The sequence below is a fragment of the Liolophura sinensis genome, chromosome 6 (genome assembly GCF_032854445.1).
Source record: "Liolophura sinensis isolate JHLJ2023 chromosome 6, CUHK_Ljap_v2, whole genome shotgun sequence".
Lineage (NCBI taxonomy): Eukaryota > Metazoa > Mollusca > Polyplacophora > Chitonida > Chitonidae > Liolophura > Liolophura sinensis.
The window spans coordinates 7,708,823-7,731,226 of record NC_088300.1 but is presented as its reverse complement, the minus strand read 5'-3'; the positions used below and the strand labels follow the sequence as shown (position 1 = coordinate 7,731,226).

The 22,404-nt window shown below is 38.9% G+C and overlaps 1 protein-coding gene across 1 annotated transcript in view; it reads left to right on the top strand.

Annotated features, from left to right (window-relative positions):
• Positions 1-22,404, top strand: part of LOC135466224 (putative stoned B-like protein) — a 48,520-nt gene that overhangs the window by 19,602 nt on the left and 6,514 nt on the right. The window contains exon 2 of the mRNA XM_064743626.1: positions 14,854-18,663. Coding sequence (XP_064599696.1) covers positions 14,883-18,663 — 3,781 coding nt within the window. The 5' untranslated portion in view covers positions 14,854-14,882. The remainder of the gene's footprint in view (positions 1-14,853; positions 18,664-22,404) is intronic.

Below are 22,404 nucleotides of genomic sequence, written 5' to 3'. Positions count from 1 at the left end.
GTAAATTGTATTATTGGGGAATAACTGAAGCAAGTGTTGCTATAGGTAAAGTGGACATGTGGTTCGTTATCGCCTTGATAATGTTGATTAAGCCAGGCGGAATTCTAGCTGGGCCTCCATGCTGATGGTATTGATTTTAGGGGATGGGTAAGGTGCCTGGCATGGTTCTGAGCTCGGTGCTCCCATATACCCCCCACAGAATCAATATTCCAATACAGAACAGTGTGCATGGACGTTCAATCCAGCATAACCATTCGATGTGGGCCTTTCTTTACACAACCAGTCTACGACAGTACTCGTATAGCAGAGAGTTGCCAGCATCCAAGGCAATTGCAAGCAAACAAGGCTGTTGAGTTACCTACAACACGATAAGCCGGGTGATAGCTGACAGAGGCTAAGCGTTGTGAAGTGCCACAGAATCGGATACATTATCATTGCTAAGCGTATAGGCTAAGCTAAGCATCACGTTCCATCACAACGCCTCCAATGTTTCCTTATATGAAGATGATCCGGGGTTGTGTACAAGTAAAATGAGGTAGGCCACAGTCGTAGTACCTTTCATGGTAATTCGGTGCTGCGTTTATCCATAGGCATGTAAAGTATGAAAAAGAATTTGTTTTGCAATTGGAATCTGTTTTAGCAAGATAGTCTGTCTAAAGGTTTTAATCATTGTTTGTTGATCATGGTTCTTTGTGTGGATTTCCTGTCAGACATGTATTGTCTTGGATATACGTGGTTGTATATTAATAATAAATGACTGTTGTGCAGAAGGCGGACAAAAGTGGAATGACTTGACTTGTGCACAGCAGGCTTGTACAACTGATCTTCACGTACATGTATGTGTAACAGGAGCAGCTTTCCAGTGCTTACACTAGCAGTAGCTGGTGGGAACTTCCCTTTAGCTCGGTAGAGCGCTGGATTTCGGCTTCAGAGACCCGAGTTTGAATCATTGTGTGACCCACGCAGTAAAATCCTTCAACCATTACACTGGTGCCGTGACCTAACAGATTCCAAGAAGCGTGGGGCTCTGGGCCTGTGAAAATGGATGTGTGGGAGAGGGACAGGATTTAGGTGGGGAAGAGTGTAACAGGAGCAACTTCCCAGTGCTTATACTAGCAGTAGCTAGCGGGAATTTCCTTTTAGCTCAGTTGGTAGAGCGCTGGACCCTGGCAGCAGAGACTGTGTGACCCATGTAGTGAAATCCTTCAACCATTACATATGCATACATGTATAGCAGGGGAATTCATTGGCTTTGTCCCAAGAGGGGTGTCAGCCATGATTGTACCATTGATGACAGACTGTACATGTACATACGTAATACATACAAATAAGCTTTGTGATTTTGTAGGCGTCTTTGATGTACATGTATGAGCTTGCTATGATGTATATTTAGGTGTGAGGTTTACTTTATGTAAATAGACAATTGTGGTTGATACATCTGCATGTACTTATTTTATCTATTTTATTGTTTTTCGATGTTATACCTTAAAATTTTTGCACTTACATGTGAACATACACGATAGTGGTTAGTTCTATGGCTAGAGAAAACCAAAGTGCCCGGAGTAAATTACCTACCTACCTCTGGAAAGTTACTGATGAAGTTTCACAATTGTGAATGTACATGTACAAGTACTGTGTGGTCACATGTACATAGATGCTGTCCATATACTGCACAGACTATTCACCATGCTTTGTATAATCCATAACAAACTTTAGTTCAGACAGTTATGATACACAAATCATTACATCATAATACACATTTAAGTCTAAAATGTTCATGGGTCAAAATACTTGCTCCATTGCCAGGTCAAAATAGTATACAGCTGTGCGTATCTGTTGAGTGAAAGTGTTGACCTTGGATGCCGTGCATGCACTTGTATTTCTACTTCACCTTTATGTTCAATTGTACATGTAGGTATGAATGCATAGAAAAGATTCACAAAATGAAAATAATTTAACAGAATAATTAAACAGGGTTTACCAAGTTGTGTTTGAGCTTTGCACAAAGAGTAAAATAATATTTGCTTTGGCAGCCCATTAATGGGATAATGAGTGAAATTGTGACTGAAAGTCTTGAATAGCCTTAACATGTTCAGAAAATGTTATTTCATCTTTCCAACTTTATGGGGCATTTACAAGTGTGATTTGTACACTGAAAGATTGTTTAGTCATTGTTCCTCATTCTCCACAGTGTGGAGACATTCAAATCTTCAAAGGAACTTTGTGCTATTTGTGTGTATACAACAGCATTTACTCAGATCCACCCATACTTTCCCCACTGTGCTTCTCAGTTTCCCATCACCATGATACTGGCTGCAGTTGTATAAGTGAAATACTTCTGAGTACAGTTTAAATGACCAACCAAAATAAATATATAAGTTCAACCTTGCAAACAATTGCCCAACCAGTTGAACTTGACATTGGAGCTTGTTTGTGGAGGCCTTATTCATTTCCTGTTTGAATAACTTGCCTGATTTGATCTTGACTGAACTGGACAAATTGTTCATCCTAGAGGGAATTCTGATACTGTTTCAGATATGCATATGTAATTTTATGGTCAGTTATAACTGTGAAATGATGAATGGTACATAACTGAAGCTTACATTATAATAGGTAAACATGTTTAAAGGATATACATGTATCTATTGAAAGCATTACCGCCCAATACTGAACATGTGTGTCACAGATGTTAATCACAGTGTCATTGTATGTGTACATTTATATGTACATGTATGCACACATGTATAAAAATCATTAATGAAACTGTTAAAAGGCAGTGAAATATCTTTAGACTTTGAATGGACAAGGTTCTTGGTGTAACGGTACAATGACCAGTTCTACAAGAACTATAACGACTTTGAATGGGCTACAGGTTCCCAGTGTAATGGTACAATTACCTGTTTTACAAGAGCTAGAACGACTTTGAATGGGCTGCAGGTTTCCAGTGTAATGGTACAATTACCAGTTCTACAAGAACTAGAACAACTTTGAATGGGCTGCAGGTTCCCAGTGTAATGGTACAATTACCAGTTCTACAAGAACTAGAATGACTTTGAATGGGCTGCAGGTTCCCAGTGTAATGGTACAATTACCAGTTCTACAAGGAACTATCAAATGACTTAAACATACATGTATTCCTACCTAGTGATGATACTGTACAGATCATCAATTTGCTTCACCAGTCAGACAAAGTTTGCAAGTGCTGTCATTTGTTTATATATGTTTGTTGCAGTACAGTGTACGTCATCCAACTGCTGACTTTAGTGTTTTGTTCACTCTGTGTATTGTGTATATGGCTGTGTTATGTCTAACATTTGTGTTACCCTGTCTCATGTTGTTACCGGGAAGTGTACAATATGTCCTCAAGTAGATGAATATGGCAAGCATATGGTGATTAATAGTGGGAGATTGGAGCCAGCATCCTAACATAAAGGCTAGATTCTAGCCCTGTACATATTGCTAACATTCACAAAGGTTGGTATACTTTGCTATGATTTAGATTTGGTTTTATTTGCCTGTTCAAAAATGACCATTCCTTACATTTGCAATTGCATTGGATTGCAGTGTATGTTACACATAGTTTCATGTCCACTTTATGGACTGATACTAAATAGCAAAGAGAGCTGGAAATGCATTTCAGGTTCTGATCTTGTGCAAATTCATAGATGTGGGCCTACAAAGTGGACTTTTCATGCTCTGTGTACAGGTTCATCTCGACTTCTGTCACTAATGGTGGAGTGGTTCCTGGGGGCAGTAAGAATTCAGATTGTTTACCAAATCCATACAGTTGGGTCATTTACTTGTATGATTGCTTTGGCACTATGTAAGCTTAATTTGGAAAGGCACATTTTGGCATTATTGGTATAAAGGCATCATTCTGCACCCCTTTGCTCTGATGTAATACTATGTATGCTAAGGACTTGAGATGTTAGAGCTGCATGAAGATGTTTGAATTATCCAAGATACATTTTGAGTTTAACACTTGTGGATGTAAGAAGGTTCATACAAACATAATACTGTGTTAGTTTCAGACATTTTATATTCATGTTAGGTGGATATAAAATTAGCAAGGTCATAGCTTTGTAATGCTGAATTTTACAATGGTTACAATGATAATTCCATTATGATCTAGTCCACACACTAAAACTCTCTACAGGTTCAACAGTGTTTTGGTTGTGGTTACTCATGGTTTCTGTTCAGAACAGCGTGAAAGGATGGCTATTGTGACTGTTCATGTCAGGGATTCATTGGCGTCGACCTTAACTACCATCAAACGGTAGTTAAGAGACTCAAAACACTGAATATGGAGTTAAAAAAAACTAAAAAGTATGCTATAAGCTAAAGAAAAAGAATATATTTCAGTAAAATTCCATTCTGACAAAGGCACTTCTTGTAAAACATAGGGAGCGCAGAACATCTGTGTCAGTTCTGTCTCAAAGGTTTATGCTGACTTAGTGTTCACCCCACACACTCTGGCCAGTGTGGCAATTATCCCAATAATCTCTGCAGCTTGTTGTACATCAGCTACAGTTTTCTACAGTTTTTTAGTACTTCTCTGTCATCTTCTGGGGATGTCACTCTTTTGAGATGGCCAACCTCCTATAATAATTTCATCATCTGATTACAATGTAACTAAGTTTGCTACAACTTATTTTATTCTGGGTTACATTTATCCACTATTCATGTACTGATAGAGGGCTATAACAGTTTACAGGCTACATGCATATGTTTTATTCGCTTTAAAGGTATCAGGGTTTTCCCATGTGAAGAAAAAATTTGTACATAGAAATGTCATGTGAAGCAACTTCAAAACTGACCCTAGAGGATACATGATTCTTTATTTCAGTTTTATTTAAACTATTTTTAAGATTGATAAAGAATCTATGAGTAAAGATTTCAAATGATTTACTCATTTTGTGAGATAACCATTGTAAAATGTTCAAGGAAATCTTGTAAACATCGCAGCTGTCAACCTCTTACCATGACAAAATATGGAATTCTCCATGATCCAATTCTTTTCGTCATGCTCTACCTGAAAAACACACCTAATTTCTCGAAAAAGAATTTGTGAGAATTGTGGCTCTGGTTATAACCCACATGAAATGTTTACAAACCCTGACGAAACATGGACACAGGTCTATACCTCAAAGGACAAGTTGTTCAAGCCATTGGGGTAGCCCAATTAGATAGATCCCCAAGTTTACTTTTTGGTGAATTAAATTAATTTGGTCATGGACTGTTATAATCACAGTGACAAATTGAGGCCTTACCACAACATAATACCTGCTGTAACATCATCAAAATGGAAGATTTTTGCTTTAAACCTATACGTTATCAAAGAATCCCCAACAGAGCCCCTTTTATTTTTTGGATTAATCCCATTTCACATGTATCAGAGCCCCCCACATGAGCCCTTTCTGTTGACATGGAAAAATAGGGTGGGAGATCCCAAAATTTAAAAAAGATTAGTCAGGTGTGTGGATAGCTCTTCTCCTGGTCAAAACTCTATGCTATGGAGCATGTAGCAGGCAATACATTGGTGTAATTTCCAACTGTCATTGATACCACCACTGCCAGATGCTTTGGTGGATAGAAAAAGTATCTATTTACTGATATATTGTTGTGAAGTGGAAACAGTGGTACTGACAGTAGAAAGGGCAGGTGCATTTTAGATGCAGGAAAGTTCACATACAAAGACAAAGCTGATATGTTCCATCCTTTAATCTTCATGCAACACAACATGATTATGGCTCTCCTCTCCTTATGGTGATCTGAGGTGAGGCTCACTTGGATGCTTACACTCTTCATACTGTTTAAACAAGCTGGTACATTGAATGATGTATTTAGTACAGAATTAATGTTTCATCCTTCACATGAAGGAAGAATCCCTTAAATCTCATAAAGTTTAGGTTTTATTTTACTTGGCCATGAGGTTCCATTTCACTCCGTCAGAAGTATCAGCAGGACAGGATTTTGGTTATCTTTTCACATGCTCATCCCCTCTGCACAGGACCTGACAAGGCTAGCACAAACTGTTGACTTAAATTGTACTCGTGAAAATGATTAACTAATGTTTTATTGTAAAGATCTAAGAATATTTATTTTGAGAATTGCCAGATATTTTATGGCATAATTTACTACTGCATCCTGATCAGTGTTGAGGGAGCTAGCTAGAGAGTAGTTAGATATTTAAAGAAACTCAGTGGCGAAATTACAGGGCAGCTACATCTGAAAAAAAAAATCAGAACCACCTTGAAAAAACCCTCAATATTTCTGACAGGGTAGTTATTTTATTTTTTTATTTGATTGGTGATTTATGCCATACTGATAGGGTAGTTAACATTTTGACATCTATGAACCCCTGCATCTATGTACATACATGTTCAAAAAGGTGTGAAAGGCTGGCTGTTGTGACTGTTCATCTATGTATACATGTATTTTTACTACATTAACTGATACACATACTACAATAAAAGATAGCTTAAAATTGAGTGTATAAATTGTTATATTATGATTTTTATAATAAACAATGGTTAGGATGATTAATTTTCACCCTAAAGTCCAAACTTAGAAATAGAAGCATATACATGTTGAGAGTAGATACAGAAAGATTGCTGAGTTTCATGCATTGTCAGTGGTTTCATTGTTTCCTATGAGTACATGTACATTTCCGAGTGCAAAGAAACAGTTCTATGTATTGATTTTCATCTTCATTGCTTTGTATACCCTTGAGAGAAGGTTGAATAGTATTGATGATGCTCAGTCCAAGGTTGTACATGGCTCCAAAACTATATTCTATTATTGCTGAGGTACAATGGACCTGTGTACATGTTGAGGTGTACATTGTACATGTAGCTATCATATGTTGTGTATTGTTGAGGAAAACAATGGTTATCATGTTACTGATTTATTATACATGAAGGCTGGCTTTTACCTGTACAACCAGTCAGCGCTGTGGATAGCACTGCTTGTGAGCAAATCAGTTCTTCAGCCGTTTATAACAGCTCTCAGCATACCGATTTGTTTTGTAATAGGGAAGTGCTGGTGCCACTCTCATCTGTTCTTAATACAGACACCACATTTTTGGCCATCATCTAATCATGTGTTGTTATTTTCCTCACTGTTTTGTCTGTGAACTGATTTCATTTCCTGAAGGCCTCTTAGTGGCTGTGTTAAAACCATTAGCTCCAACATCAGTAATCAGGCTAATGTGTATGTATTTTCTCAGAATGAATATGTATGATACATGTAGATGGGTCTATCACACCTGGACGTTGGAATATATTACTGCTGCCCTACACCCTCTCTATAACACATCCCCCGCCCCTCCTACCCTCACCTCTCTTTTCCTCTCTACTCGCCTCCAGGGGCAGTATCTCTGGTTGTCAGCCAGGCAATCATGTGGGCTATTCAAGTATAACTTCTAATGAAGATTTTCCACAGATATGCGTTGTTTTGCTTTGGGCCATCTGCTATATGTGGCCAGTTCCTAGACAATAAGTGTATGTTGTGACATGTTTGTGCCAGGGTCTTTCTTTCTGATAGAGATTTAACCAGTCTGCCAAAGCTGGATAGATTGCCTTCATAATGTATCATCTGTCCTAAAATACATCAGGCTCTTTTGAACTTTCTTCTAATGTTGTATGTCACTGTATGTTACTGTATTCACTGTATTCAGCCAAACAGAGTTTCTGCATACCGCATTTCGATGTCGTATAGATGTTTCTTTAAACATGTAAAAGGTGTGTAGTATAATTCACCTAACATTCACATAAAATTGTATTTCAAGGACAGTAGATACATGCACATGTTTGTAACGTTATGTACATGTATGTACCCTGTAGAACAGGTTCAGGTAAAGAATAGGCACAGCTTTAATCCTGTCTCTTTGGAAACCTTGATTGAGTGGTTCCCATGGAAACTCATTGAAAGAAGGATCCTCTGTACTGCAGCTGAAAAGGCAAGATGTTATATTTATGTCTTAGGGAGACAAGTCTGCCATTTGAAGTCTGTGAAATTTCCCCTTGCATTTACTGGGTGTCTGTCAACAGCCTGTGATAACTGACATTTTCATCGGACTCTCACAGGCAAATCACCAGGTACTAATTATAGGACTTTGATTTATGCCCTGAAGTACACATAATTAGATTTCTCACATGGAAATGCATTACCGAAATTAGTTAAGAGATTGGATGTACCTATATGTCCTTTAGTTTGCATTTCGCTAGATAATTTATTTATTTATTTGATTGGTGTTTTACGCCGTACTTAAGAATATTTCACTTATATGACAGCGGCCAGCATTAGGGTGAGAAGAAACCGGGCAGAGTCCGGGGGAAACCCACGACCATCTGCAGATTGCTGGCAGACCTTCCCACGTACGGCCGGAGAGGAAGCCAGCATGAGCTGGACTTGAACTCACAGAGACCGCATTGGTGAGAGGCTCCTGGGTCATCATGGAGGCCCCAATCGCTAGATAATACATGTTGCTGTTCAAAACCACATGTGTGTGTGCACATTGTGGTGAAGGTCTTGTAAATGTACATGTATGTGTACATCAGTAGGTATTTTAACCATGTCCAAAAGGCTGCATTTTGGAAGTATTTTTCTTTTGTGCAAGCCATGATTTAAGGAGGAGCTCAGGCAGGTAGAATTCTAATGAAAATGAACAGATGGTTGATTTTTTTGCTTAAAAAGAGAAAGTGAAGCTCGCTTTAGACATTGCGGACAGCCATCTTGGCTAGCCGAGCCTTACCCTTGATGTGCCACAGGTCACCAAGCTCTGTAGCTAGATGTAAGACTGTGAAGCATGGTGTTGTCTGCTCACTTGTGATCCTAGTAGAAAAAACGTATCTCTTGATACAAGTGGTACAGCCACAAGAGTTACAACTTGCCTAAAATGACTTTGTTTTTTGGTAGCTGTGCAAGAGAGTCTGGGATAGGGGTAAGTGTTTGAATACAATGTACAAGTACCAATGACAATCATGGATGCAAGTGTTGCTTTTAATTAAAGAAATTGTGTCGAAAAGTATGTTTCTTCAGTGGGGCATGATACCTTTGTCAAGATAGCATAGCTTTTGTTCATCGAGGAACCAATAGTTATCTTGAATGACTTTAAGTTTAATATCATAATGAACATGTCAAAATGTCTACATTTTGTTAATAATTACATTGAAGTTAGTGTATATACATGTATGTAGTGTATATTTCCATTATTGTTGAACTACTAATAGAGTGCTGGTATTTCCATGACGAGTTGAAGGTGTATAGAGTACGTGTACCTGTACATAACGTGTAGAAAAACATGGCTTTCTACACATGTACATGTCGGTTTTATGGAAAACATACTATAATGAAAAGTTTTTCCCTTATACAAAGTCAGTTGTATGGATAGTGGAAACCAGAGGCCTGGTGTAAACCAATGTCCTGTTTATTACACATGTAGTTACCGACAAACTTGTGACATCTGACATACAGGGATGCACACCATATTGGTTTTCAGTGAATGTGCAGAGACTGTGCAAATGATGTTAACCACTTATTGTCACTATTAAAGGCCTCAACAGTAGTCAGACTGGATCAGTCTACATATTCTGTGCCCAAGGCTGGGTTTGAACCATCGGCTATTGTGTGTATGTGTGTGTTTACATACATGTATACACACATGTGATTAAGCTAGGAACATAGTTTCACCTTTACCATTCCTATTCTCAATAACTAAATAGTAAGTTGTATTCAGCATCTAATGTAAACATTATTCTGTATGGACAGACATTTATATTGGCTCAACCTGTTAGTTGACCCTTTCCATTTTTCTTTGAATAAAATATTGTTTTAAAAAAGAACCCTCAACTACTGGACCTGGCGATTGAGATGCTGAAGTCTGTGGCTCATGTACATGGATCATCTTGGAACATATTTACCATGAACAGGTAGAGGTCGGTGAGTCTTGGATACTGTTGGTACAAAGATCTCAATAAGGCTCAGCTCTTAATCCCAGTGGTTGTGTGATGTCCATGTATAGTCTGTACTGTTGAGATGCTGTGCAGCCAGCTGTCTGGTGGGTGGGCTGGTTGAAGTAATATGTTGTATCATACATTCAAGTAGAAGCAAATTTTTGATGGTAGACTTTAATATTCTGCCTATGGTTTCCATTGATTTCTTGGCTAGGTCTCTCATCTTTGCTCTGTGTCGTACTGATGTATGTGTCTGGTGCCGTGTACATGGTTCATTTGTAGCTGTTTCATGGTTCATCCGTAACGGTTTCACGGTTCATCTGTAGCTGTTTCATGGTTCATCTGTAATGGTTTCAGGGTTCATCTGTAGCTTTTTCATGGTTCATCGGTAACAGTTTCATGGTTCATCTGTAACTGTTTGATGGTTCATCTGTTATCTGTTCATCTAGGGCAGTACCAAGACAGTTACTCTGTCAGGGTATGAAAGATCTCTCACAAGTACATTGAATGTTCAGAGGATGCTTGCTTCTTTACGTTTTGGGCAGCAGTGGTGCATGTTTTCAAAACCTTCTCATATTTGCCCATGCTAGATATTATGTTTTGATATATTGCTTTTTAGCTCTTTTTTCTTGATTCTGTGTGTACATATTAAGTCCATAAATTACTGAATTCCCGACTTAGTTTATTGTGTATAAGAATCAATGCTAAACAAAGTGTTAGGGGTGGTTTCTCAAAAAGTGAGTACTGCATGTGTTAAGCTCAGGGTTTGCACACATGTAGAGTAGAATAACACGAGAGGGGTTACCCATCGTTGAGTGAATGTGTACATAATAAGTACCGTAAAATATTGAATTCTTGACTTAGTGTATTGTGTATAAGAATCAAAGGTAAAGAAAGTATTACGGGTGGTTTCTGAAATATTACAGCAGGTGTTGAGCTCAGGATATGCACACATGTAGAGCAGAATAGCATGAGGGGATATTCCATCGTTGATTCGGTGTGTACATATGAATGACCCTGAATTATTGAATTCCTGACATGTAAAGCACAGTGACGCTGGGGGGATATTCCATCGCTGATGGGCTGTGACCATGTTAATTACCATAAATTACCAAACTCACGATTTCAGTTCTTTATGCATTGAGCTGAAGTTTTGCATTCATGAATCTCATACAGGTGCACTTTTTGGTAGCCCTGGCACCAATTCTAAGTTAGTTTAGTGGCTGTTTTATACATATATATGTATTTTAAAAAGTGGAAGCCGAGAATCTGACCATACAATTTCCACAAAACCAGAAAAACAGAGCAAAAGAAAAACATTTTGTTGCTGACATTTAAAATGCACTTTTAAGTACACTGCACAAATGTGCACTATTTAGATACAGGTACATTCTCATGCTGTCCCCTAAAGCAGGCTATATATACATGTACATATGGATGTGGTGCATGGAAACATATATGTACATGTGGATGTGGTGCATGGAAATGTATATGTGGATGCGGTGCATGGAAACATATATGTACATGTGGATGTGGTGCATGGAAACATATATGTATATGTAGATGCGGTGCATGGAAACATATATGTACATGTGGATGCGGTGCATAGAAATGTGTACATGTAGATGCGGTGCTTGGAAACATGTATATGTAGATGCAGTGCATAGAAACATGTAGATGCAGTGCATAGAAACATGTGTACATTTTATACATGTAGATGTGGTGCATAGAAATGTGTATGTGTAGATGTGGTGCATCATAACGTGTACATGTAGATGTGGTGCATCGTAACATGTGTGCATGTAGATGCGGTGCATGGAAACATGTATATGTAGATGCAGTGCGTAGAAACATGTATATGTAGATACAGTGCATAGAAACATATGTACATGTAGATACAGTGCATCGTAACATATGTACATGTAGATGCGGTGCATGGAAATATGTATATGTAGATGCGGTGCATAGAAACATGTGTACATGTAGATGTGGCGCATAGAAACATGTGTACGTGTAGATGTGGTGCATGGAAACTTGTACATGTAGATGCAGTGCATGGAAACATGTATATGTGGATGTGGTGCATGAAAAACGTGCATGTACATTTATATGTAGAGTGAGTGAGTGCTTGGGGTTTAACATTGAGTTCAACAATTTTTCAGTCATATGACGATGAAGGAATCCTTAAGGTGGATGTAATGTACATCCTTGTTGCAGAACAGATTTCCACCGCTCTTTTATTTAGTGCTGCTTTACTGAGACAACTTACCGAAGCCGCCCCGCCCGGGCCATTATACTTATAAGGGTCAACCAGTCATTGCACTATCCCCTTCATGCTGAACGCCAAGCGAGGAAGTTACAACTTCCTCTTTTAAAGTCTTAGGTGTGACTCGACCCAGGATTGATCCTGGATCTACCTGTTCAGAAGCAGATGGTCTACCAACTGTGCTATCCGAGCCAGTCATGTACATGTAGATGTGGTGCATGTGGATGTGGTGCGTGGAAACGTGTATATGTGGATGTGGTGCATGAAAACATATATGTACATGTAGATACTGTGCATGTAAACATGTATATGTGGATATGGTGCGTGGAAACGTGTATGTGTGGATGTGGTTCATGGAAACATATATGTATATGTGGATGTGGTGCATGGAAAACATAAATGCCAGTATATTGATTATCATGAAAGGATCAAGTCTCTACCAGCCAGAAATAACCTTGTAACTGTGACTTGTGAATGCACATAACATACAAATGTATATATATCTTATACATATTTTGGAAATAGTGTGTCTGTCTGCCTGTGTGGGTGGGTATAAATGCTGTCCAAATCCACTGTTTGCTCAGTCACAGGAAGGTCAGATTTCAATCATATCTTCATTTTGGTATCCAAAAATTAATGGACAACTTTTAGGCGATCATTTTGTTGATAATTATAGTGTTATTAGTGGAAAAGTGTAAGTGGGCATTTTGAAGCCTGTATTATGATAGGAGTCTGCCATTGTGCCTGCGATGCATTATTTGCCCTATTTTGCCTTATTTTTGTCTTATGTGTCATAAGTGGTATAATGGAGATGCATTACGAGGCAACTGGAGGTGACCAATACTAGACAGATTTTTTTCCGCTTGTAGAGACGAACTTAATCGCCTGCGAAATACGCTGATGATATTCGCACCATAGTTACAGACACACTTTCTGTTGATCGTATCAGTGGATTATGTCATGTGACCTAATAAAGCATGTGACACAAACAAAATGTCACAGGTCAACACAATTCCGTGTTTGATTGGTCAGCTCGCTCGTCTCGATTGCCAAAATTCGCTGGAGCGGACACACTACATGGACAGAGGGTAATCACTGGTGTATTTCTTCGTTAACATATGACATGTTTGCTGCAAGTGAATTTGGGGGTGGACAAGATCGCCAGCAAAATATGCTGTCCCCAGCACAGACACAGTAGGCAAATTTTTAGAATTTCACAAAATACGCCCGTACAAGCAAAAAAATCCGTCTGGTGCGCTTTAGGGGCGTGTGTGTTAAGGCTGACCAGCATTGTCACTTTTTCAATTTGTTCTTATAAATTGCAAATTGTTAGAGGACAGGAAGCAAGTAAATTTGGAGGTGGGGAAGGAGTGTATGTGTACGTAATATCAGTGAGGTGGAGGGCTGATGGGATTTTGTTGTCAAGGCAAAGAGGGCCCTCTTGTAAAGGCAGTACATTTAGTTAGTGATGATGGGAGTTTTCTGGTCCAAACAAAGGGAACTTTTTTCAACACCCAGACAAACCCAGACCTGTAGTTTGCTAGTATCAATGTACAGTCAATAACCAGATAAAAGATATAATAATATAATAAACTTCATTGAGTATGAACAGTCCGTTCAGCTGAATTTGCCAGTTTGATTATGTATGTGTAAACACATACTGTATCCTGGTTCATGTTTCCACAAACACAATACTGGTGTTTCAGGTCTATATCTGACCCTAGCGCACTGAAGGCTGACTCTGAGATCAGCAGATTAAGTGGATTAGTGTGATTTATATGTGGTATTAGGCCAGCCTCAATCCCCAAGCCCCTGTCGCAGTTGGAACACATATAATTTGAGAGCTCTGTATTATGGCATAGTGTTGTATGTCAAAGCTCATTGTTCAGAAATGTATTTAAGCTAACTCAGGTTTTAAGATTTAAGCAAAACACAACACGGAGTTGTCCAGTGTCCAAGTAATAATAAATGGAGTTTGTGTATTTATTTCTTTTGGTTCAAGCCCAAAATAATATCTGACATGAAATATTATGTGAATATTATATGAGGCTGTGCAGGATATTTTGCAAAAAATCCATACTTGCTAATCAAATCAAATTTTCTCTACTTACCAAGAATAGCCCAAATTATTGCCTTTCAGATAATTGGTGACTTGTACTGTCTAGTGTTAAAATGATTCTGACTTGTACTATCTATAGTGTTAAAATGATTCTGACGTGTACTATCTATAGTGTTAAAATGATTCTGACTTGTACTATCTTTAGTGTTAAAATGATTCTGACTTGTACTGTCTATAGTGTTAAAATGATTCTGAGGTGTACTATCAATAGTGCTAAAATGATTCTGAGGTGTACTATCAATAATGCTAAAATGATTCTCACTTGTACTGTCTATAGTGCTAAAATGATTCCACATCCAAAAGAAAAGAGAAAAAAAGGTTTTTTGAAAAAAGCCACATCAAAAACAAAAAAACAAACAAACAAAAATGAAGCCAAAATAAAACAGTTTATCAAAATATGAAACTATTGTAAAAGCAATTTATGAAAACTGTGAGAATAGAGTCCACTGTGTAGCACCTTTGTTGGATATTATTGAATTTTGTTTCTCATGGCATCTCTTGTTTAATTTCAGGACCAATTGGGGCTGTCAGCAGACCAGCAATGAGTGGGTCCTTTGATGAATCTTCATCTTTGTGTGTGGACTTGCCATCACCCACCAATGGTGAAAAAGAGAAAGTAGAGGAGAAAACTCCCCCTGAAGACAATCAGTTGTCCCCAACAAACACCCCTTTAAAATCTAATCTAGATCTTGGAAGTTACTCACATAGCAAAGCAAAGAAATCTTCTAAAGGACTTAGCGGTCTCCTGTCAAGAGCCAAGGAAGGTGCCAAGAAAACCAAAGCAGCCCTCAAACACCCTTACCCCAAATCCCCTCTGAAATCCCCTTCCAAATCTGTTGGCAAGTCACTTGCCAAGGCCTTATCCAAATCGGGAGGGAAGAGCTCTAGTCGATCAAAGTCCCCATCTCTCTCTCCCTCACATGAAAACTTGACTGATGAAGCTGCAGGAGTTCAAGGTGGTAAGATTGATGAGGACTCTGAAGAATGGCGGGCTTTTCAGGAAATGCAAGAAAGAATCAAACAAACTGTTCAGCAGACCAGGAGCAACCTCACTAAACTAGCGTCCACCACTGTAGCTGATTCTCCAGATGGTACTGTCAAGGCTGGGGGACAGGCAGCTGGAGGGACTTGGGTGAGCTTTGATCAAGAACAGCTAGAAAAGGACGACAGATTAACAGAAATTGATATAGATGTGATTAAAAATGATCAGCTAGATTTGTCTTGGGCAGCTTATGATGACAATATTACAGACACGGAGCTGATTGACACAGGAACAGACTTGCTTCACTTGGAGGTCACACCTGTTCCCTCTCCTAGAATATCACCACGGGTGCCTAGCAATAGTGTGAGAACAAGTCAAGAAGATTTGACACAGGGAGACATTTTAAGTGACGATAACTTGCCTACAGTCAGTATGGATCTGCTTGGCCTTGGTGAGATGTCTACCCAGAGCTCAGAGCCTGGCCAGCCTGCTGGGAGTTTGTTAAGTGAAGATCTCTTAGGGCTAGGCCTTGATAGTCAGATGGAGAATACAAATACACATACCACAGATTCCTTTGATCCACTTTCAGAACCTGTGCCAGCTCCTAAATCTAAAACAGTGGAACTTCTCTTCAGTTCTGTCACAGACAGTTCTCAGTCCTCTCAGAGGTCCAGTCCATGTGTCTTTGACTCAGATTTATTAGGAGGAATGGGAAATGCAGATTCCCATCCACAACCAGAAGATTCCTCTGCCAAGGAGTTGGTGAACAGCATCATGGATGATTTTCTTGGCTTGAATTGCACAGAGAAAGCTAGTGAGCCAAGCCCTGCACACCCTGCAGTTGCATTTGACCCATTCCAAACGATATCAGATGACTCACATATTGTTGATAATAATCCACGTCAGACCTCAAGGCCAACTGGAGAAAATCCATTTTCTTCTATGAGTTCAAATGTTACTTCTTCTATTAACCCATTTGACACCTCTGGTACAAGCTTGTTTTCAAAAGCTGATATGTCAGAGCCTTTAACAAAAGCTCAGTCAGAAGCTCCTAATCCTTGGTTTTCTCAGACTCTTGAAGAGGTGGGTGACCCTCACACAGAAATGAGTTTCTTTGATAAATCTGGTCAAGCACCAAGTGGTACTGATGGTGAAGTTGAAGAAAAAAAGCCTCAACAACCACAGCAGCCAAATATTTTCTCAGAAAGATCAGATATGGGGATTAAACCAGTTGTTCAAAGTAAAGACAGCAGTGTTTCTCATTTTGTTCCAGAAAGTGTGGTCTGTGTGAACAAACCTGATTCCTCCCACAAAGATTTTGAGGAAGCATTTGACACTAAAACTTCAGAGGAAGAGGTAGCTGTACATGTAGTAAAGCCAGTACAAGACTTTGATGAGGATTTCTTTGGTAAAGTGGCTCCATCGGATACAGTTGATGCTTTCTCCGCATGGGGTCTTGGTCAGTCGGAAACAGCTGCCTCCAATAATCCATTCTTGGATGCGTCTTTCTCTTCAGGTCAGTCAGATGCAGGATTTAGCGAGGAAAAATCTCAGGTTGATGTGAACAAAAATCCTTTTCTCTCTGATGACTTTGCCACATTTTCAAGTGAAACTATTATTTCCAAAAACCCATTTCTGGATGAAGGGACAGACACATCTGCTCCTGCCCCAGCCAGTGATCTATCTGCATTTTTGTTTGAGGGCAATACTGGTGTTAGTGATTCAGATACTTTTGATCCCTTTGGGGTAAATAATGCTCAACAGCTTGAACCCTCTGAACGAGGACCTGTGTCTATATTTGAGGCGGTCTCTGCTGCAGGGGATAATCAGCTTGTAGAACCAGGGGAAGATGATGCAGAAGAAGATTTTGCTGGAGTTCCGCTGAAGCTGGAGATAAAACCGTGTAGTAGGAAGCCTGTAGGCAATGCTCCTCCCATTCCACCACCACCGAAAACTTCAGCAATGCCTTTCCGAGAAAACCCGTTTGACAGAGATTCACCACCTGAAGAAGAATTTGCCAAATTTGAAGTCTCTGAAGAATCAGAGAAGGCAAAACTGGAGATGGCCATGAGCACTTCGACTGAAAGCAGCACCCCAGATGACGAGGAGCCACCTGGACCTCTAGAACAGTTTCATCCAAAGTTTGAGGGTAGTGGCTGGCACCTAATGCTGAGGCAGCCAACAAAGAAGAAAATCACAGGAAATCGCTATTGGAAGAATGTGTTTGTGAAGTTAGTCCATGTCAAAGACGGTCCAGTGTTGAAATTATACACAGATGAAGGTGAGCGGGAACCTTTTCAGGAATTGCCTCTCCAACCTTGTTACTCTCTGTCAGAGATAGCACTACAACAATATGATCAGTATGGCAAAATACACACAGTCAAACTCCAGTACATCTTCTACAGAGAAAAAGTGGGCATCAGGGCTGAAAGAATTACACCAAATTTTGTGCGGAAACCAAAAGCAACAATGATTCTAGATCATACACCTCAAGTTTCTGAACTGCTGAAATTTGGCAGTTTAAAGAAGGATTACTTGCGAACTTTTCTTTGGGAAGTTGAAGATGCTTTGATGAATATGGAAACTCACAGGGACAAAACTCTTAATTACGCCAAAGATGAAGTGTCTGTCGAAGTTTGGGATGAGTTTGAGGCCACAATAGACAAGGATGGACACATCATTGCTCAGAAGTCTCGTGTGCGCATCTTCTGCCTAGCATTTGTAACGGGCATGCCTTCATGTGAGTTAGGTGTGAATGATAAGAGAAGGAAAGGGAAAGAAGTTGTTGGAAGACATGACATTATTCCTGTGAAAACTGAGGACTGGATAAAAATCCAGGATTATGAATTTCATAGTGTTGTTGATAGGGATGCTTTTGAAAAGACAAATACTATTAAATTCTACCCTCTGGATGGCTGTCAGTTTGAGCTCATGCGCTTCAGAGCTCGGCCAAAAGAGAACCGAGAGCTTCCTCTGCAGGCCAAAATTCAGCAGATCATGAAGGGAACGCATGTTGAGATACGCTGTGACCTCTTAGTCACAGGTTACCATGCCAACAGCAAAAAGCATGGCCAGTTTCCCTGTGAGGATATTGAAATTCACTTTCCCATTCCTGAGCAGTGGATTTACCTGTTCCGCTACGAGAGACGGTTTGGCTATGGCTCCTTTAGATCGGCCACCAGAAAACCAGGTAAAATAAAAGGTTTGGAGCGCCTTACTATGATGGCTCAAGGATCTTTAGCTCCAGCCCTTCTGGAAGCATCTGTTGGAACAGCCAAATATGAAAATGTGTACAGGGCAGTGGTCTGGCGAATAAATCGGTTGCCGGAGAGAAATGAAGGTAAGTTGTGTACTGAAGTTAAAGGGATATAGGATCAGCGCAGATTGGCTGACTGTGGAAATAGGGTTTTCTGGGTTAAACCGTAGAGCTTTGGTCTCACTTGAGTAAATCTGCCATATCAAAACTTCAGCTTTTAAGCTCAGCATGGCTTGAACTGGCCAACATGTACCTGTCAGACCAGCCAACCAGTGACGATTGCTGTACCCCTTTATGTAACATATAGGCCTATGATCACAAGGGTCTATGGTTGTAATTGTTAAGAGTGTGTGAAGAATGAAATATATGTACATGCATATAAAGATGGTTTAAGACTGAAAAACACAAACATTACTCAGCTGCTCACAAGTTTTAAAACTGTAAAAACACATGTGGGTGCATTAGTGTTAACTGTATTACATGCAAGACGTGTTGTAAAGTGTAAGGACGCATTAGATTAGTTTAAAAAAAGAACATCAGAATACATCAATAAAATCCATGTGAAGTGCCCAAATGTACATGTGTAAGTGGTCGATATTCACATATATTTGATTGCTTTTGAAAATCTTTATTAACATGGATATCAAGTGTATCTTTGCCTCTTTGCCATACATGTTAGAGGACATGTTTGTCTGGTGTGCCAGTACTTAATAGCCTGATACATGTAGAAGTCACACTGGATAGATGACACACCTGATAGATGTCACACCCAAACTTACTGACAGTTTGTCATACACATACATTGCTCGGGCCATCTTCTTATGCAGTGATGATGTCACACTAGCTTTAGCCATGTTACGTAAGGCGAAACAACCAATAATGCAGTTTATGTCCATTTCAGTTTTGGGACAATATATAATTGGTTAAAGGTATACAGTAGTTCACATTGGTATACATTTTGTGGAAGGCAGGTTGAGTGTGATGAAAACTAATATATAAAAAGCAAACATGCAAAACCTTATTTAGAGCAGTGGAACCTTTTCCAAAGTGAAGGGTGTTTGGAGAGCAGGAAGAGGGGGCAGGGTTGTAAACATGAAGGTCAATTTGCAGCTCCTCCTGTATGAACTTCCTTCCCACACATTCTGAATCTTACATAAATGCACACATGTACATGCATGGAACATGAATATTGAATTACATTCCATCCTTGGTAAGCTTATACATGTACATGTAATCACATGCCCCCTGTTTTGCTGTTCAGGCTCTGAGACTGTTGCCTTCTTGCTGAAGAGATTATCAAACACCAGAGGTCTACTGTGTAAACATATACATGTACATGTAGCTGAAAGCTGTGTAAACACTGTGTCAACCAAGGATGCAAAATAAATGATTTTCTTGTGTACAGCAGACAGACAATGAGCCTCTCGATTCTTGTGTGTTCAGCAGGAGGTTATCACAAACACACCTGTTTTAAGTGAAGACACTTTGTTTGGTGAGAGCAACATGTGCATGCCATATTAGTTTACCATATTTCATCCAGTTTCATCCAGGGCAAGTGCGGTAAGCTTATATCTTTAGTGTGCAGGCAGTGGAGCATTTTTTTTTGTTCCTCCTGTATTAAACTGTGGCAAATGTCTGCTGTTTAATGATTTCTACCACACATGCAAGTACATGTTGAAGATGTTGATGTAGCCATTGTCATTCTTGATGAGGATACTATTAGTTACATGGTTACTCAGTGATAGGATAGGCCAGTATATGGTGTCAATAATTCTCATATTGTGACTGTTGTATTCACAACCCAACAGAGGGAGATAACCTACATGGCAGACACATTTGACATTGTCTGCAGTATTCAAGAATATATATGTACCCCATATGACCCTTGTTGTCCAATGAAAAGTGGAGTATTTTGTCTGATCGGGCTAATGGTCCATGTGGTGAGCACTACAGTCACCACAGTGTTATACACAGTGTACTGACCATTGGTGCTAATGCCTATCGTCGTGGGATCCGGGATGTCTCAGTGAGATTAATTTTTATCAGTAATGATCCCACATTGGACATGAATAACGTTGTTCTTATACTGAGAGCACAGTCCCATGGGATGACCAGTACACTGTTAAACACTCTTAGTAAGTTGATGGCATGGGTGGACTTTTACACGATATTTTAGGTATTTACACAACCCAGTCAATTCTTCACTAGTGATGATGCTATTAAACACTTTTGCCTACAAAATTGCATTCACATATGTATGTTTCCCTCCAAAAACCATATTGATTCCAGATGTTTTTGTATTCTCACATCATGACATGGCTTAAAGATTAATTCATCTTTATATCTCAGAGTCCACCCCAGTTGAACTTTGGGTGTGGCACACCAGTACCAAGTTTACCTTTTCTGTACATGTACATCCGTGTATGAAATGACCAAAGTTATTATACATGTCCATGTCCTTGTACATGTACACATTGTTTATTTAAGTTACTGTTCTCCACAATAATTCTTTTTTGTCAGTAATAAACTATGAATTAATAAACTTTAATAATTAGGAAGGGAAGTTTTCTGAATTGTTGACATACAATACTGCCCCTTTTTAATTCCTGCAGTTTTGATTAGTGTTTGAAACCTGTTGTATCGTACCATAAAAAGCCAACCGAGTTTTCCAACTAAGGTGCAAGCTGAGGTGACCATCTCAACAATTGACACATACAATGTACTTGAGTCTCTTCATTTCAATATACAAGTACAAATACAGTATATTATATCACAGGATGCCACATTGCACACACTGTGTTGAGAATTTCTGAAATATGTGTGTTTTTCTTCTGAGATGCAAACGATTGGAAAGTTTGCATTTATAGGGTGAAATATGGACACAGACTGAAACCATCTGTAGATTTAATCAGCAGTAGTACGGATATCCAGCCTAGTATATTGATCTTTAATAGTCAGTGACAAATGGTTGCCATCTCAAGATCACTATTTTCAGTATTGTCAGAGGATTTTTGTCTTCTTTGGTTCATTTTGATTCTCTTGGGATTTTTTTTGTTTTTTGTTTTTCTCCAAAATAAATTCTTAATGAATGTATGCTTTTTAGGCAAAAATGTCTGATCCCTTTGCAGTTTGAGGTGATAGATGTGTATGTTTACTTGAGCACATTGTAGGCCTGTATTTGGCCAGGGGATGAACCATTCCAGAGTTATGTACTTGTACATTTATACGCAAGCTGTGTACATGTACACTGACTACCTCCCATGGGCACGGTGTAAACATTTATCACCGGATTTATTTCATTGACCTTTTTCCTTCAACTTTAGAAATTATGTTTTTATGAAAGACTAAAAAGGGAAGAAAGTTACTGTAGGTTATGTACACGTACATTTTAGTGAAGGTATACTGGATATACATGTATAGCACTGAATTTGGGCAGGTCAGTAAAGGTACTGTTAACTTCATTAGAACTTATACCAGTGCAAGTATTACAAATAAATTAACGAATCTTTATGCAGCTTAATGTTGACAAAAAAGGCAATTTAGGTGTAACAGACTCTTGTAATAAGCAAATTGGGATAAGTGTAGCCAACATTATCTGGGAATATATAGAGTTTACACAAAGTTAAAAATTAGAATATTTTAACTGGACACTATTTGTAGGATTCAGTTTATCTACTGCATTGATATGATATAAAAACAATATTAATCTCAAATAAAATCAATGCATATACATGTATTTGTACACCATATTGTATATTTATTACTTATTCAGTATTTTTCACTATTTATTTAATTGAATGGTGTTTCACACTGTGCTCAAGGATA